The sequence below is a fragment of the Nerophis lumbriciformis genome, linkage group LG04 (assembly GCF_033978685.3).
Source record: "Nerophis lumbriciformis linkage group LG04, RoL_Nlum_v2.1, whole genome shotgun sequence".
In the NCBI taxonomy this organism is placed as follows: domain Eukaryota; kingdom Metazoa; phylum Chordata; class Actinopteri; order Syngnathiformes; family Syngnathidae; genus Nerophis; species Nerophis lumbriciformis.
Window position 1 is genome coordinate 52297501 of NC_084551.2, and position 20000 is coordinate 52317500.

Sequence of the window (20000 nt, forward strand, 5' to 3'; positions counted from 1 at the left end):
TTTAGATCAGACCATCTTAGCTGCGCGATTGAATGTTCTATGCTGGACTGGTCTCATTGTATTTCCAAAGCTTTGGAGATAAAATTACAAAATACCTATTCTGTCTCTGGTGGTTCTTCTACTCAGCTTTAAGTGTCATAGAAAGAGCTTGGGAGCGACCAGCAACTTGAATTCCCTGGGAGGAACAACTGGTCCAAACGCAACAATTACTTAAGGGTTGTGCGATCTAGATAATGTATGCCATAAATCAGGGGTGTCAAAACTTTTTGTTCTTGGGGGCCGCATTGGGCTAAAAAAATTTGGTCAAGGGGCCGAAAGCCAACTGCATGTAAATTAACTATATATGTATGTATGTATGTATATACAGTCGCGATCAAAAGTTCTGACCACAGAACTTTCCTCCAGAAGGTCTTATCTTTGTCCATGTGATATCAGATGAAGCAAAAATTGAGCTGTTTGGCCACATCCATCCATCTATCCATTTTCTTCCGCTTATCCAAGGTCGGGTCGCGGGGGTAGTAGCCTAAGTAGGGAAGCCCAGACTTCCCTCTCCCCAGCCACTTCGTCCAGCTCCTCCCTGGGGATCCCGAGGCGCTCCCAGGCCAGCTGGGAGACATAGTCTTCTCAACGTGTCCTGGGTCTTCCCCGTGGCCTCCGACCGGTTGGACGTGCCCTAAACACCTCCCTCGGGAGGCGTTCGGGTGGCATCCTGACCAGATGCCCGAACCACCTCATCTGGCTCCTCTCGATGTGGAGGAGCAGCGGCTTTACTTTGAGCTCCTCCCGGATGGCAGAGCTTCTCACCCTATCTCTAAGGGAGAGCCCCGCCACCCGGCGGAGGAAACTCATTCCGGGCCGCTTGTACCCGTGATCTTGTCCTTTCGGTCATAACCCAAAGCTCATGACCATAGGTGAGGATGGGGACGTAGATCGATCGGTAAATTGAGAGCTTTGCCTTCCGGCTCAGCTTCTTTTTCACCACAGCGGATCAATACAGCGTCCGCATTACTGAAGACGCCGCACCGATCCGCCTGTCGATCTCACGATCCACTCTTCCCTCACTCGTGAACAAGACTTCAAGGTACTTGAACTCCTCCACTTGGGGCAGGGTCTCCTCCCCAACCCGGAGATGGCACTCCACCCTTTTCCGGGTGAGAACCATGGACTCGGACTTGGAGGTGCTGATTCTCATCCCAGTCGCTTCACACTCGGCTGCAAACCGATCCAGTGAGAGCTGAAGATCCTGGCCAGATGAAGCCATCAGGACCACATCATCTGCAAAAAGCAGAGACCTAATCCTGCAGCCACCAAACCGGATCCCCTCAACGCCTTGACTGCGCCTAGAAATTCTGTCCATAAAAGTTATGAACAGAATCGATGACAAAGGGCAGCCTTGGCGGAGTCCAACCCTCACTGGAAACGTGTTCGACTTACCGCAGGCAATGCGGACCAAGCTCTGACACTGATCGTACAGGGAGCGGACCGCCACAATCAGACAGTCGAAAATACCCCATACTCTGAGCACTTCCCAAAGGACTTCCCGAGGGACACGGTCGAATGCCTTCTCCAAGTCCACAAAGCACATGTAGACTGGTTGGGCGAACTCCCATGCACACTCAAGGACCCTGCCGAGAGTATAAAGCTGGTCCACAGTTCCACGACCAGGACGAAAACCACATTGTTCCTCCTGAATCCGAGATTCGACTATCCGGCGTAGCCTCCTTTCCAGTACACCTGAATAGACTTTACCGGGAAGGCTGAGGAGTGTGATCCCACGATAGTTGGAACACACCCTCCGGTTCCCCTTTTAAAGAGAGGAACCACCAACCCGGTCTGCCAATCCAGAGGTACCGCCCCCGATGACCACGTGATGTTGCAGAGTCTTGTCAACCAAGACAGCCCCACAACATCCAGAGCCTTAAGGAACTCCGGGCGGAACTCATCCACCCCCGAGGTCTTGCCACCGAGGAGCTTTTTAACTACCTCGGCAACCTCAGCCCCAGAAATAGGAGAGCCCACCACAGATTGCCCAGGCACTGCTTCTTCATAGGAAGACGTGTTGGTAGGATTGAGGAGGTCTTCGAAGTATTCCCTCCACCAATCCACAACATCCGCAGTCGAGGTCAGCAGGCTGCAGGATTAAGTCTCTGCTTTTTGCAGATGATGTGGTCCTTATGGCTTCATCTGGCCAGGATCTTCAGCTCTCACTGGATCGGTTCGCAGCCGAGTGTGAAGCGACTGGGATGGGAATCAGCACCTCCAAGTCCGAGTCCATGGTTCTCGCCCGGAAAAGGGTGGAGTGCCATCTCCGGGTTGGGGAGGAGATCTTGCCCCAAGTGGAGGAGTTCAAGTACCTCGGAATCTTGTTCACGAGTGAGGGAAGAGTGGACCGTGAGGTCGACAGGCGGATCGGTGCGGCGTCTTCAGTAATGCATACGCTGTATCGATCCGTTGTGGTGAAGAAGGAGCTGAGCCGGAAGGCAAAGCTCTCAATTTACCGGTCGATCTACGTTCCCATCCTCACCTATGGTCATGAGCTTTGGGTTATGACCAAAAGGACAAGATCACGGGTACAAGCGGCCGAAATGAGTTTCCTTCGCCGGGTGGCGGGGCTCTCCCTTAGAGATAGGGTGAGAAGCTCTGTCATCCGGTAGGAGCTCAAACTAAAGCCGCTGCTCCTCCACATCGAGAGAAGCCAGATGAGGTGGTTCGGGCATCTGGTCAGGATGCCACCCGAACGCCTCCCTAGGGAGGTGTTTAGGGCACGTCCGACCGGCAGGAGGCCACGGGGAAGACCCAGGACATGTTGGGAAGACTATGTCTCCCGGCTGGCTTGTGAACGCCTCTGGATCCCCCGGGAGGAGCTGGACGAAATAGCTGGGGAGAGGGAAGTCTGGGCTTCTCTGCTTAGGCTGCTGCCCCCGCGACCCAACCTTGGATAAGCGGAAGGAGATGGATGGTTGATGGATATTTTTTAATAAATTAGTAAAAAATGAAAATAAACAATGTCAAACGCTGCACATTCAAAGTGTAGGAAAAAAGTAGCGTCTTATAATTCGGAATTTACGATAAACTGATGATGATGAAAAAAACGGTTTTTTTATTTTGTGTATATTTTTTAATAAATGAGTAAAAAAAATTAAAATAAACAATGTCAAACGCTGTGTGCTACTTTGCAGACTTCATTGAAAGTGTAGGAAAAAAGTTTTCGCTTATACTTGGGAATTTACAATAGATTGATGATGGCGACTAAAAACAACGTTTTTTTTTATTTCATATGTATTTTTTAATAAATGAGTAAACAATTTAAATAAACAATGTTGAACACTGTGCGCTACTTTAACGACTTAATTTAAAGTGTAGGAAATAAGTAGCGGCTTATACTTCGGAACTTAATAATTGAGTAAAAAATAAAAATTATGTCAAACGCTGCGCATTAAAAATGTAGGAAAAAAGAATCATCTTATAATTCGGAATTTACAATAAATTGATGATGATGAAAAAACAATGTATTTTTATTTTGTATATATTTTTTAATAAATCAGTAAAAAATTAAAATAATGTCAAACGCTGCGCATTACTTTGCAGACTTCATTCAAATTGTAGGAAAAAAGTAGCGGCTTACAAATTCGGAATTTACGATAGATTGATGATGGCGACAAAAAACAATGTTTATTTTATTTCGTATATTTTTTTTTTATAAATTTGTAAAAAAATAAAAATAAACAATGTCAAATGCTGTACATTCAAAGTGTAGGAAAAAAGTAGCGTCTTAAAATTCGGAATGTACGATAAATTGATGATGATGAAAAAAACAATGTCTTTTTATTTTGTGTATATTTTTTAATGAATGAGTAAAAAATAAAAATAAACAATGTCAAACGCTGCGCACTACTTTGCAGACTTCATTTAAAGTGTAGGAAAAAAAGTTGCGGCTTATGATTCGGAATTTACGATAAATTGAGGATGGTGACAAAAAACAATGTTTTTTTTATTTCTTTTTTTTTTTTTAATAAATGAGTACAAAATTTAAATAAACAATGTTGAACACTGCGCGCTACTTTAACGACTTCATTCAAAGTGTAGGAAAAAAGTAGCGGCTTACAAATTCGGCATTTACGATAGATTGATGATGGCGACAAAAAACAATGTTTATTTTATTTCGTATATTTTTTTTTAATAAATTTGTAAAAAATAAAAATAAACAATGTCAAATGATGTACATTCAAAGTGTAGGAAAAAAGTAGGGTCTTTAAATTCGTAATTTACGATAAATTGATGATGATGAAAAAAACAATGTCTTTTTATTTTGTGTATATTTTCTAATGAATGAGTAAAAATAAACAATGTCAAACGCTGCGCACTACTTTGCAGACTTCATTTAAAGTGTAGGAAAAAAAGTTGCGGCTTATGATTCGGAATTTACGATAAATTGAGGATGGTGACAAAAAACAATGTTTTTTTTATTTCATATATTTTTTTTAATAAATGAGTACAAAATTTAAATAAACAATGTTGAACACTGCGCGCTACTTTAACGACTTCATTCAAAGTGTAGGGAAAAAGTAGCGGCTTACAAATTCGGAATTTACGATAGATTGATGATGGCGAAAAAAAACAATGTTTTTTTTATTTCATATATATTTTTTAATAAATTTGTAAAAAATAAAAATAAACAATGTCAAATGCTGTACATTCAAAGTGTAGGAAAAAAGTAGCATCTTTAAATTCTTAATTTACGATAAATTGATGATGATGAAAAAAACAATGTCTTTTTATTTTGTGTATATTTTCTAATGAATGAGTAAAAATAAACAATGTCAAACGCTGTGCGCTACTTTGCAGACTTCATTTAAAGTGTAGGGAAAAAAGTAGCGGCTTATGATTCGGAATTTACGATAAATTGATGATGGTGACAAAAAACAATGTTTTTTTTATTTCATATATTTTTTTAAATAAATGAGTAAAAAATTTAAATAAACAATGTTGAACACTGCGCGCTACTTTAACGACTTCATTCAAAGTAGCGCCTTATAATTCGGAATTTACTATAAATTGATGATGGCGACAAAAAACAATGATTTTTTATTTCATATATATATTCTAATAAATGAGTAAAAAATACAAATAATCTCAAACACTGCGCACTACTTTCATTCAAAGTGTAGGAAAAAAGTAACGGCCCATAATTTGGAATTTACAATAGATTGATGATGGCGACTAAAACAATGTTTTTTTATTTCATATATTTTTTAATAAATGAGTAAAAAATTGAATAAACTTTGTCAAAGGCTGCACGCCACTTTGCCAACTTCATTTATTACAAGCTGTCACTTGTCAGCTGATAGAAACTTCCTGATGAACGCAGTTTGGTGCAAATGAGCAGTCGTATGGGTCACAGGTTTCTTTCTTAAAGTGACACACACACACACACACCGACTGACAGTACCCCTTACTGGGTTTTATAATGCAATCGTTGCTTCAGCATCGCTCGACCCGTCCCTGGTTCTGTTCCGCTAAAGGACCTGTCCTTCTGTGTCTCTCCACAGCAAACGGCTACATCAGCGCCAGGGCGTCGCCGGGCCTTCTGTCCGTCTCCAACGGCAACAGCCTGGTCAAAGTGGTCCCGGCCAAGTCTCCGCCCCTTCCCAATCCTCAGATGGTCAACAGCCGCAAGCCGGACCTGAGGGTCATCACCTCGCAGGGCGGCAAGAGCCTCATGCAGCTGGTGAGAGAAAAAAAAAGCTGTTATTTGACAAACGCGACCCATGTTGTTCCTCTGTGTTGCATCAGCAGAAATTACACCTTAATTACAGCAAAATCTAACTGGAGAGTCACCATCAGAAAGTGTCAAGTGGTGTGTGTGTGTGTCAAGTCACATGACGCCTTTTTGTGTTTCCTCCCCGCCGTGCAGACAGAAGAAGAGCTGGAGCTGGTGAGCGAGGTGAATAGAACCTTTCTTTCAGAACCTTCTAGGCCCGTGTGGCACCCAACTGTGTGCATGAGCGCGACGCCGGCGAGCATGTGACACGGTTGTGCTTGTCAGCGTGAGACATGTCGTCTGGTTGCCTTTTTAAAGTCGCGTCGTGCTAAGACGGCGACCAGAAGGCGAGGCGAGGCGCCTCAGAGTGACCAGATGACCATTCGCTGCCCGGCATGTCAGAAATGTGTGTTTTCACCTCGCTGCATGCGGACGTCCTCCACACACACACTCCCTGGCCACTTCATTAGGAACACACATAACGCAGTTTCTCTTAAAGTCGGAGTTGACTTTATATGCCTCATTGTGTTCCAATCCAATATCCAATTGTGTGTACAATCCGGACCATAGGGCGCACCGGATTATTAGGCGCACTGCCGATGAATGCTCTATTTTCGATCTTTTTTCATGTACAAACCCCGTTTCCATATGAGTTGAGAAATTGTGTTAGATGTAAATAATTTGCAAATTCTTTTCAACCCATATTCAATTGAATGCACTACAAAGACAACATATTTGATGTTCAAACTCATAAACTTTATTTTTTTTTTGCAAATAATAATTAACTTAGAATTTCATGGCTGCAACACGTGCCAAAGTAGTTGGGAAAGGGCATGTTCACCACTGTGTTACATGGCCTTTCCTTTTAACAACACTCAGTAAACGTTTGGGAACTGAGGAGACACATTTTTGAAGCTTCTCAGGTGGAATTCTTTCCCATTCTTGTTTGATGTACAGCTTAAGTTGTTCAACAGTCTGGGGGTCTCGTTGTGCTATTTTAGGCTTCATTATGCGCCACACATTTTCAATGGGAGACAGGTCTGGACTACAGGCAGGCCAGTCTAGTACCCGCACTCTTTTAGTACGAAGCCACGTTGATGTAACACGTGACTTGGCATTGTCATGCTGAAATAAGCAGGGGCGTCCATGGTAACGTTGCTTGGATGGCAACATATGTTGCTCCAAAACCTGTATGTCACTTTCAGCATTAATGGTGCCTTCACAGATGTGTAAGTTACCCATGTCTTGGGCACTAATACACCCCCATACCATCGCACATGCTGGCTTTTACACTTTGCGCTTATAACAATCCGGATGGTTCTTTTCCTCTTTGGTCCGGAGGACACGACGTCCACAGTTTCCAAAAACAATTTGAAATGTGGACTCGTCAGACCACAGAACACTTTTCCACTTTGTATCAGTCCATCTTAGATGAGCTCAGGCCCAGCGAAGCCGACGGCGTTTCTGGGTGTTATTGATAAACGGTTTTCGCCTTGCATAGGAGAGTTTTAACTTGCACTTACAGATGTAGCGACCAACTGTAGTTACTGACAGTGGGTTTCTGAAGTGTTCCTGAGCCCATGTGGTGATATCCTTTACACACTGATGTCGCTTGTTGATGCAGTACAGCCTGAGGGATCGAAGGTCACGGGCTTAGCTGCTTACGTGCAGTGATTTCTCCAGATTCTCTGAACCCTTTGATGATATTACGGACCGTAGATGGTGAAATCCCTAAATTCCTTGCAATAGCTGGTTGAGAAAGGTTTTTCTTAAACTGTTCAACAATTTTTTCACGCTTTTGTTGACGAAATGGTGACCCTCGCCCCATCCTTGTTTGTGAATGACTGAGCATTTCATGGAATCTACTTTTATACCCAATCATGGCACCCACCTGTTCCCAATTAGCCTGTTCACCTGTGGGATGTTCCAAATAAGTGTTTGATGAGCATTCCTCAACTTTATCAGTATTTATTGCCACCTTTCCCAACTTCTTTGTCACGTGTTGCTGGCATCAAATTCTAAAGTTAATGATTATTTGTAAAAAAAACATTTTTTTATCAGTTTGAACATCAAATATGTTGTCTTTGTAGCATATTCAATTGAATATGGGTTGAAAATGATTTGCAAATCATTGTATTCCGTTTATATTTACATCTAACACAATCTCCCAACTCATATGGAAACGGGGTTTGTATGAGGCGCACCTGATTATAGGGCGCTGTGAGGAGGCGTGGCCTGCAGCGAGGCGGGGTGTGCCGGGGCCGGCTCCGAGATCGGCGACAGGTGCGTAGATGGCCCACCTGGGCGCAGTTGTCTGATCACCTGTCACTCTACAAAAGGGCAGCAGCCGAGAAGGACGAGGTGGGAAAAGTTGGAGCTGATGGGAGAGAACGAACCCGAGAACGAACCCGAGCACGAGCGAAACGGAGACAGAGTGCGAGTCCTCCACAACAATTTGTGGAGGACTCACACCTCCGGGTTACTCGGACCACCAATGACGGACATGACAGGCGTGGCAGTTTTGAGATTTTGTTTATTTTGCAATAAACTCGTCTCGTTCTCGCTTTCGCTCGTGCTCGGGTTCGCTCTCTCTCATCAGTTCCAACTTCTCCCACCTCATCCTTCTCGGCTGCTGCCCTTTTGTAGAGTGACAGGTGATCAGCCAACTGCGCCCATGTGGCCCATCTACGCACCTGTCGCCGTTCTCGGAGCCGGCCCCGGCACACCCCGCCTCGCTGCAGGGCTGCAGGCCACACCTCCTCACAGGCGCATTAAAGGAGTCTTTTTTTTTTTTTTTGTCTAAATATAAAAGACTTCCTTGTGGTCTACATAACATGTAATGCTGGTTCTTTGGTCAAAATGTTGCATAGATGATGTTTTACACATCATCTTCATGCCGCTTTCTGACAGACTCTTCCGGATGCGCCGTTTTGTGGGCGGTTTTATTTACGTGGCTCACCTTCGGCAGCGTCTTCTCCCCGTCATCTTTGTTGTAGCGGTGTAGCGTGCAAGGACGGGAGTGGAAGAAGTGTCAAAAGATGGCGCTAACTGTTTAAATGACATTCAGACTTTACTTCAATCAATAACGGAGCAGCATCTCCTCATCCGGAAACAACAACAACACCGGAAATGTGTCCCGTGAAAAAAACGTCCGACCGGAACTCTCTCATAACTAAAGTTCCTTGAGTGAATAATATATAGTCACTACACCGGTATGTTTTAGTGCTTTCATGGTGAGTTTACTGACAGATATAAGTAAGAACTTTACACTACTTTATATTAGAAATGGTAACAGTGGAGGATGAATGTCCCATAACGAGAAGCTTATCGACTAGAGATGTCCGATAATATCGGACTGCCGATATTATCGGCCGATAAATGCTTAAAAATGTGATATCGGAAATTATCAGTATCGGTTTCAAAAAGTAAAATATATGACTTTTTAAAATGCCGCTGTGCGGAGTGGTACACGGACGTAGGGAGAAGTACAGAGCGCCAATAAACCTTAAAGGCAATGCCTTTGTGTGCCGGCCCAATCACATAATATCTACGGCTTTTCACACACACAAGTGAATGCAAGGCATACTTGGTCAACAGCCATACAGGTCACACTTGAGGGTGGCCGTATAAACAACTTTAACACTGTTACAAATAGTGTGAACCCACACCAAACAAAAATGACAAACACATTTCGGGAGAACATCCGCACCGTAACACAACATAAACACAACAGAACAAATACCCAGAAACCCCTTGCAGCACTAACTCTTCCGGGACGCTACAATATACATCCCGGCTACCCCGCAACCCCCAACCCCGCCCACCTCAACCTCCTCATGCTCTCTCAGGGAGCGCATGTCCCAAATTCCAAGCTGCTGTTTTGAGGCATGAAAAAAAAAAAATGCACTTTGTGACTTCAATAATAAATATGGCAGTGCCATGTTGGCATTTTTTTCCCATAACTTGAGTTGATTTATTTTGGAAAACGTTGTTACATTGTTTAATGCATCCAGCAGGGCATCACAACAAAATGAGGCATAATAATGTGTTAATTTCATGACTGTATATATCGGTATCGGTTGATATCGGAATCGGTAATTAAGAGTTGGACAATATCGGATATCGGCAAAAAAGCCATTATCGGACATCTCTATTATCAACTACGCGGTCGGCACGGACTGCAAAGGCGGACGCGCGCAATTTTTCAGGACTTATGCAGATCCCAAATACAGATCAGCAGGTACCAGAAGGGAAGAAAAGTTGCTTTTGCATAATATTAGGAAACAAAACGCCAGATAATATGTCTTACCTTATACACACACCATAATAATACTCCTATGTTGAAGCACATCAAGCGGTGTGGCTTCATAGATTACCAAAGTCATACTAAAACATTTTGATGGATTCTTGAGCGCCGTGTGTATTGTTCTATATTTTCAATGGAACATATAAAATGTTGGCGTTGTTTACTCGAGTCATAGTGCAGTCTACACGTATCTCTTATGTGTGACTGCCATCTACTGGTCACACTTCATAGCTTACCAAAGTCGTACTAAAACATTTTGATGGATTCTTGAGCGCCGTGTGTAATGTTCTATATTTTCAATGGAACATATAAAATGTTGGCGTTGTTTACTCGAGTCATAGTGCAGTCTACACGTACCTCTTATGTGTGACTGCCATCTACTGGTCACACTTCATAGCTTACCAAAGTCGTACTAAAACATTTTGATAGATTTTTGAGCGCCGTGTGTAATGTTCTATATTTTCAATGGAACATTTAAAATGTTGGCAATGTTTACTCGAGTCATATTGCAGTCTACACGTACCTCTTATGTGTGACTGCCATCTACTGGTCACACTTCATAGCTTACCAAAGTCGTACTAAAACATTTTGATGGATTCTTGAGCGCCGTGTGTAATGTTCTATATTTTCAATGGAACATATAAAATGTTGGCGTTGTTTACGCGAGTCATAGTGCAGTCTACACGTATCTCTTATGTGTGACTGCCATCTACTGGTCACACTTCATAGCTTACCAAAGTCGTACTAAAACATTTTGATGGATTCTTGAGCGCCGTGTGTAATGTTCTATATTTTCAATGGAACATATAAAATGTTGGCGTTGTTTACTCGAGTCATAGTGCAGTCTACACGTATCTCTTATGTGTGACTGCCATCTACTGGTCACACATCGTAGCTTACCAAAGTCGTACTAAAACATTTTGATAGATTTTTGAGCGCCCTGTGTAATGTTCTATATTTTCAATGGAACATATAAAATGTTGGCGTTGTTTACTCGAGTCATAGTGCAGTCTACACCTATCTCTTATGTGTGACTGCCATCTACTGGTCACACATCGTAGCTTACCAAAGTCATACTAAAACATTTTGATGGATTCTTGAGCGCTGTGTGTAATGTTCTATATTTTCAATGGAACATATAAAATGTTGGCGTTGTTTACTCGAGTCATAGTGCAGTCTACACGTATCTCTTATGTGTGACTGCCATCTACTGGTCACACTTCATAGCTTACCAAAGTCGTACTAAAACATTTTGATGGATTCTTAAGCGCCGTGTGTAATGTTCTATATTTTCAATGGAACATATAAAATGTTGGCGTTGTTTACTCGAGTCATAGTGCAGTCTACACGTACCTCTTATGTGTGACTGCCATCTACTGGTCACACTTCATAGCTTACCAAAGTCGTACTAAAACATTTTGATGGATTCTTGAGCGCCGTGTGTAATGTTCTATATTTTCAATGGAACATATAAAATGTTGGCGTTGTTTACGCGAGTCATAGTGCAGTCTACACGTATCTCTTATGTGTGACTGCCATCTACTGGTCACACTTCATAGCTTACCAAAGTCGTACTAAAACATTTTGATGGATTCTTGAGCGCCGTGTGTAATGTTCTATATTTTCAATGGAACATATAAAATGTTGGCGTTGTTTACTCGAGTCATAGTGCAGTCTACACGTATCTCTTATGTGTGACTGCCATCTACTGGTCACACATCGTAGCTTACCAAAGTCGTACTAAAACATTTTGATAGATTTTTGAGCGCCCTGTGTAATGTTCTATATTTTCAATGGAACATATAAAATGTTGGCGTTGTTTACTCGAGTCATAGTGCAGTCTACACGTATCTCTTATGTGTGACTGTCATCTACTGGTCATACATCGTAGCTTACCAAAGTCATACTAAAACATTTTGATGGATTCTTGAGCGCTGTGTGTAATGTTCTATATTTTCAATGGAACATATAAAATGTTGGCGTTGTTTACTCGAGTCATAGTGCAGTCTACACGTATGTCTTATGTGTGACTGCCATCTACTGCTCACACTTCATAGCTTACCAAAGTCGTACTGAAACATTTTGATGGATTCTTGAGCGCTGTGTGTATTGTTCTATTTTTTCAATGGAACATATAAAATGTTGGCGTTGTTTACTCGAGTCATAATGCAGTCTACACGTACCTCTTATGTGTGACTGCCATCTACTGGTCACACTTCATAGCTTATCAAAGTCGTACTAAAACATTTTGATAGATTTTTGAGCGCCGTGTGTAATGTTCTATATTTTCAATGGAACATATAACATTTTGGCGTTGTTTACTCGAGTCATAGTGCAGTCTACACGTATCTCTTATGTGTGACTGCCATCTACTGGTCACACATCGTAGCTTACCAAAGTCGTACTAAAACTTTTTGATAGATTTTTGAGCGCCTAGTATAATGTTCTATATTTTCAATGGAACATATAAAATGTTGGCGTTGTTTACTCGAGTCATAGTGCAGTCTACACGTATCTCATATGTGTGACTGCCATCTACTGGTCACACTTCGTAGCTTACCAAAGTCGTACTAAAACATGTTGATAGATTTTTGAGCGCCGTGTGTAATGTTCTGTATTTTCAATGGAACATTTAAAATGTTGGTGTTGTTTACTCGAGTCATAGTGCAGTCTACACGTATCTCTTATGTGTGACTGCCATCTACTGGTCACACTTCGTAGCTTACCAAAGTCGTACTAAAACATTTTGATGGATTCTTGAGCGCCGTGTGTAATGTTCTATATTTTCAATGGAATATATAAAATGTTGGCGTTGTTTACTCGAGTCATAGTGCAGTCTACACGTATGTCTTATGTGTGACTGCCATCTACTGCTCACACTTCATAGCTTACCAAAGTCGTACTGAAACATTTTGATGGATTCTTGAGCGCTGTGTGTATTGTTCTATATTTTCAATGGAACATATAAAATGTTGGCGTTGTTTACTCGAGTCATAATGCAGTCTACACGTACCTCTTATGTGTGACTGCCATCTACTGGTCACACTTCATAGCTTATCAAAGTCGTACTAAAACATTTTTGATAGATTTTTGAGCGCCGTGTGTAATGTTCTATATTTTCAATGGAACATATAACATTTTGGCGTTGTTTACTCGAGTCATATTGCAGTCTACACGTATCTCTTATGTGTGACTGCCATCTACTGGTCACACATCGTAGCTTACCAAAGTCGTACTAAAACTTTTTGATAGATTTTTGAGCGCCTAGTATAATGTTCTATATTTTCAATGGAACATATAAAATGTTGGCGTTGTTTACTCGAGTCATAGTGCAGTCTACACGTATCTCATATGTGTGACTGCCATCTACTGGTCACACTTCGTAGCTTACCAAAGTCGTACTAAAACATGTTGATAGATTTTTGAGCGCCGTGTGTAATGTTCTGTATTTTCAATGGAACATTTAAAATGTTGGTGTTGTTTACTCGAGTCATAGTGCAGTCTACACGTATCTCTTATGTGTGACTGCCATCTACTGGTCACACTTCGTAGCTTACCAAAGTCGTACTAAAACATTTTGATGGATTCTTGAGCGCCGTGTGTAATGTTCTATATTTTCAATGGAATATATAAAATGTTGGCGTTGTTTACTCGAGTCATAGTGCACGTATCTCTTATGTGTGACTGCCATCTACTGGTCACACTTCATAGCTTACCAAAGTCGTACTAAAACATTTTGATAGATTTTTGAGCGCCGTGTGTAATGTTCTGTATTTTCAATGGAACATTTAAAATGTTGGCGCTGTTTACTCGAGTCATAGTGCAGTCTACACGTATTTCTTATGTGTGACTGCCATCTACTGGTCACACTTCATAGCTTACCAAAGTCGTACTAAAACATTTTGATAGATTTTTGAGCGCCGTGTGTAATGTTCTGTATTTTCAATGGAACATTTAAAATGTTGGCGCTGTTTACTCGAGTCATAGTGCAGTCTACACGTATCTCTTATGTGTGACTGCCATCTACTGGTCACACATTGTAGCTTACCAAAGTCGTACTAAAACATGTTGATAGATTTTTGAGCGCCGTGTGTAATGTTCTGTATTTTCAATGGAACATATAAAATGTTGGTGTTGTTTACTCGAGTCATAGTGCAGTCTACACGTATCTCTTATGTGTGACTGCCATCTACTGGTCACACTTCGTAGCTTACCAAAGTCGTACTAAAACATTTTGATGGATTCTTGAGCGCCGTGTGTAATGTTCTATATTTTCAATGGAATATATAAAATGTTGGCGTTGTTTACTCGAGTCATAGTGCATGTATCTCTTATGTGTGACTGCCATCTACTGGTCACACTTCATAGCTTACCAAAGTCGTACTAAAACATTTTGATAGATTTTTGAGCGCCGTGTGTAATGTTTTGTATTTTCAATGGAACATTTAAAATGTTGGCGCTGTTTACTCGAGTCATAGTGCAGTCTACACGTATTTCTTATGTGTGACTGCCATCTACTGGTCACACTTCATAGCTTACCAAAGTCGTACTAAAACATTTTGATAGATTTTTGAGCGCCGTGTGTAATGTTCTGTATTTTCAATGGAACATTTAAAATGTTGGCGCTGTTTACTCGAGTCATAGTGCAGTCTACACGTGATTTCTTATGTGTGACTGCCATCTACTGGTCACACATTGTAGCTTACCAAAGTCGTACTAAAACATTTTGATAGATTTTTGAGCGCCGTGTGTAATGTTCTGTATTTTCAATGGAACATATAAAATGTTGGTGTTGTTTACTCGAGTCATAGTGCAGTCTACACGTATCTCTTATGTGTGACTGCCATCTACTGGTCACACTTCGTAGCTTACCAAAGTCGTACTAAAACATTTTGATGGATTCTTGAGCGCCGTGTGTAATGTTCTATATTTTCAATGGAATATATAAAATGTTGGCGTTGTTTACTCGAGTCATAGTGCATGTATCTCTTATGTGTGACTGCCATCTACTGGTCACACTTCATAGCTTACCAAAGTCGTACTAAAACATTTTGATAGATTTTTGAGCGCCGTGTGTAATGTTTTGTATTTTCAATGGAACATTTAAAATGTTGGCGCTGTTTACTCGAGTCATAGTGCAGTCTACACGTATTTCTTATGTGTGACTGCCATCTACTGGTCACACTTCATAGCTTACCAAAGTCGTACTAAAACATTTTGATAGATTTTTGAGCGCCGTGTGTAATGTTCTGTATTTTCAATGGAACATTTAAAATGTTGGCGCTGTTTACTCGAGTCATAGTGCAGTCTACACGTGATTTCTTATGTGTGACTGCCATCTACTGGTCACACATTGTAGCTTACCAAAGTCGTACTAAAACATTTTGATAGATTTTTGAGCGCCGTGTGTAATGTTCTGTATTTTCAATGGAACATATAAAATGTTGGTGTTGTTTACTCGAGTCATAGTGGAGTCTACACGTATCTCTTATGTGTGACTGCCATCTACTGGTCACACTTCATAGCTTACCTTTATGTTTATGGGGACGGTGTGGTTCAGTGGAAGAGTGGCCGTGCGCGACCCGAGGGTCCCTGGTTCAATCCCCACCTAGTACCAACCTCGTCATGTCCGTTGTGTCCTGAGCAAGACACTTCACCCTTGCTCCTGATGGGTGCTGGTAGCGCCTTGCATGGCAGCTCCCTCCATCAGTGTGTGAATGTGTGTGTGAATGGGTAAATGTGGAAGTAGTGTCAAAGCGCTTTGAGTACCTTGAAGGTAGAAAAGCGCTATACAAGTACAACCCATTTACCATTTATCCATGTTTATTGTGTATTGCATCACAGCTGTCTAAATAAGACAAACACTCCAGGCAGATTTTTTTTAAATCAGATTGTGCATCGTTCCTAATGAAGTGGCCAGATTGTATGCACACACACACACACACACACACACACACACACACACACACACACACACACAGGTGTTGTCATCGTGTCATTGACGAGCCCTGCGTCACCAAGGCAACCGGATGCAAGTTGCACATTTAGCGTGATGGGATCAGAAAGCCTCCGCAATGTGTTCAAGTACAGTAAGAGGTACAGTAAATGGTTGTGCATGCTAACGCCAACCTTTGTTCTTCCCGCTGAGCGAGCATGGCGTTGTGATTGCGCAACGTCACATCCCCCTTTTATGGGCACGAGGACCCGCCTCCTCACACGTCAGAATGTCTCGGTGAAATAGTTCACCTGTAGGGGGGTGCTGGAGTCACACCTGTGGACACGCCTCCTGCTCTTTAACGCCCGCCTTGTTTTGCTCTTCCCAGAATGCTCAGCGGCTCGGCGGCTCGCAGGTTCCACAGCCGCTGATCACCCCCGTGGTTTCTGTGGCCACTCCCAGCCTCCTGGCGCCTTTCTCCGGCATGCAGACCCCCTACAACACTGGTGAGACTGAGAAATATCATGTCAATATGATACATTTAATATCATGTCAATATCATACATTTAATATCATGTCAATATCATACATTTAATATCATGTCGTTATGATACATTTAGTATCATGTCAATATCATACATTTAATATCATGTCAATATGATACAATGTAGTGTAATGTCAATATGATACATTACATATGTCAATATGATACATTACATATCATGTCGTTATGATACATTTGATATGTCAATATGATACATTTAATATTGTTATTATGATACATTTAATATCATGTCATTATGATACACTTAATATGTTGTTATGATACATTTGATGTCATGTCAATATGATACACTAAATATGTTATTATGATACATTAAATATTGTTATTATGATACATTAAATATTGTTATTATGATACATTAAATATAATCTCAATATGATACATTTAATATGTCAATATGATACATTAGATAACATGTCAATATGATACATTAAATATGTCAATATGATACATTAAATATCATGTCGATATGATACATTTAATATCATGTCACTATGATACATTTAATATCATGTAAGTGTGATACATTAAATATCATCTCAATATGATACATAACATATCAATATGATACAATATGATCCATTACATATCATGTCAATATGATGCAATATGATGCATTACATATGTCAATATGATACATTAAATATCATGTCAATTTTGATACAATGTAATGTCAATATGATACATTACATATCATGTCGTTATGATACATTTGATATCGTGTCAATATGATACATTTGATATCATGTCAATATGATACATTACATATGTCAATATGATACATTAAATATGTCAATATGATAGATTAAATATCATGTCGATATGATACATTTAATATCATGTCACTATGAATGATACATTTAAAATCATGTAAGTATGATACATTACATATCATCTCAATATGATTCATTACATATCATGTCAGTATGATACAATATGATACATTACGTATCATGTCAATATGATACAATATGATACATTAAATATGTCAATATGATACAATGTAATGTAATGTCAATATGATACATTACGTATCATGTCGTTATGATACATTTGATATCATGTCAATATGATACATTTAATATTGTTATTATGATACATTTAATATTGTTATTATGATACATTTAATATCATGTCATTGTGATACATGTAATATGTTGTTATGATACATTTGATATCATGTCAATATGATACACTAAATATGTTATTATGATACATTAAATATTGTTATTATGATACATTAAATATAATCTCAATATGATACATTTAATATGTCAATATGATACATTAGATAACATGTCAATATGATACATTAAATATGTCAATATGATACATTAAATATCATGTCGATAAATAATATAAATGATAAATGGGTTGTACTTGTATAGCGCTTTTCTACTTCTACTACTTCCACATTTACCCATTCACACACACATTCACACACTGATGGAGGGAGCTGTGTGTGAATGGGTGCTAACCAGCACCCATCAGGAGCAAGGGTGAAGTGTCTTGCTCAGGACACAACGGACATGACGAGGTTGGTACTAGGTGGGGATTGAACCAGGGACCCTCGGGTCGCGCACGGCCACTCTCCCACTGCGCCACGCCGTCCCTATGATACATTTAATATCATGTCACTATGATACATTTAATATCATGTAAGTATGATACATTAAATATCATCTCAATATGATACATTACATATCATGTCAATATGATACAATATGATACATTACATATCATATCAATATGATACAATGTGATGCATTACATATGTCAATATGATACAATATGATACATTACATATCATGTCAATATGATACAATATGAAGCATTACATATGTCAATATGATACATTAAATATCATGTCAATTTTGATACAATGTAATGTCAATATGATACATTACATATGTCGTTATGATACATTTGATATCGTGTCAATATGATACATTTGATATCATGTCAATATGATACATTACATATGTCAATATGATACATTAAATATGTCAATATGATACATTAAATATCATGTCGATATGATACATTTAATATCATGTCACTATGATACATTTAAAATCATGTAAGTATGATACATTAAATATCATCTCAATATGATTCATTACATATCATGTCAATATGATGCAATATGATACATTACTTATCATGTCAATATGATGCAATATGATACATTAAATATCATCTCAATATGATGTAATGTAATGTCAATATGATACATTACATATCATGTCGTTATGATACATTTGATATCATGTCAATATGATACATTTAATATTGTTATTATGATACATTTAATATCATGTCATTATGATACATTTAATATCATGTCATTATGATACATTAAATGTCATGTTGTTGTGATACATTTGATATCATGTCAATATGATACACTAAATATGTTATTATGATACATTAATTATTGTTATTATGATACATTAAATATAATCTCAATATGATTTAAATTTAATATGTCAATATGATACATTAGATAACATGTCAATATGATACATTTAATATTGTTATTATGACACATTACATATGTCAATATGGTACATTAAATATCATGTCAGTATGATACAGTTAATATTATGTTATTATGATACATTTAATATCATGTCAATATTATGCATTTAATATCATGTCAATATGATACATTTAATATCATGTCAATGTGATACATTTAATATCATGTCAATATGATACATTAAATATCATCTCAGTATGATACATTACATATGTCAATATGACACATTAAATATGTTAATACGATACATTAGATTCCACGTCAATATGATACATTTAATATTGTTATTATGATACATTACATATGTCAATATGATACATTAAATATCATGTCAATATGATACATTAAATATCATATCAATATGATACAGTTAATATCATGTTATTATGATACATTTACTATGTCTATATGATACATTTAATATAATCTCAATATGATACATTACATATCATGTCAATATGATACATTACATATCATGTCAATATGATACATTTAATATTATGTCAATATGATACATTACATATCATGTCAATATGACACATTTGATATCATGTCAATATGATACATTTGATATCATGTCAATATGATACATTTAATATCATGTCAATATGATACATTTAATATCATGTCAATATGATACATTACATATGTCAAAATTATACATTTGATATCATGTCAATATGATACATTACATATGATGTCAATATGATACATTACATATCATGTCAATATGATACATTACATATCATGTCAATATGATACATTTAATATCATGTCAATATGATACATTTAATATCATGTCAATATGATACATTACATATGTCAATATGATACATTTGATATCATGTCAATATGATACATTTAATATCATGTCAATATGATACATTACAT

The 20000-nt window shown here is 39.0% G+C and overlaps 1 protein-coding gene across 6 annotated transcripts in view; it reads left to right on the top strand.

Moving 5' to 3' along the window:
* Positions 1 to 20000, top strand: part of mef2d (myocyte enhancer factor 2d) — a 318806-nt gene that overhangs the window by 275375 nt on the left and 23431 nt on the right. For 4 of the 6 annotated variants that reach the window (XM_061957007.2, XM_061957034.2, XM_061957018.2 and 1 more), the window contains exons 7-9: positions 5550 to 5728; positions 5915 to 5944; positions 16391 to 16508. In XM_061957007.2, the coding sequence (XP_061812991.1) occupies positions 5550 to 5728; positions 5915 to 5944; positions 16391 to 16508 (327 nt within the window). The remainder of the gene's footprint in view (positions 1 to 5549; positions 5729 to 5914; positions 5945 to 16390; positions 16509 to 20000) is intronic. The other 2 variants (XM_061957026.2, XM_061957047.2) reach the window with 1 other exon arrangement.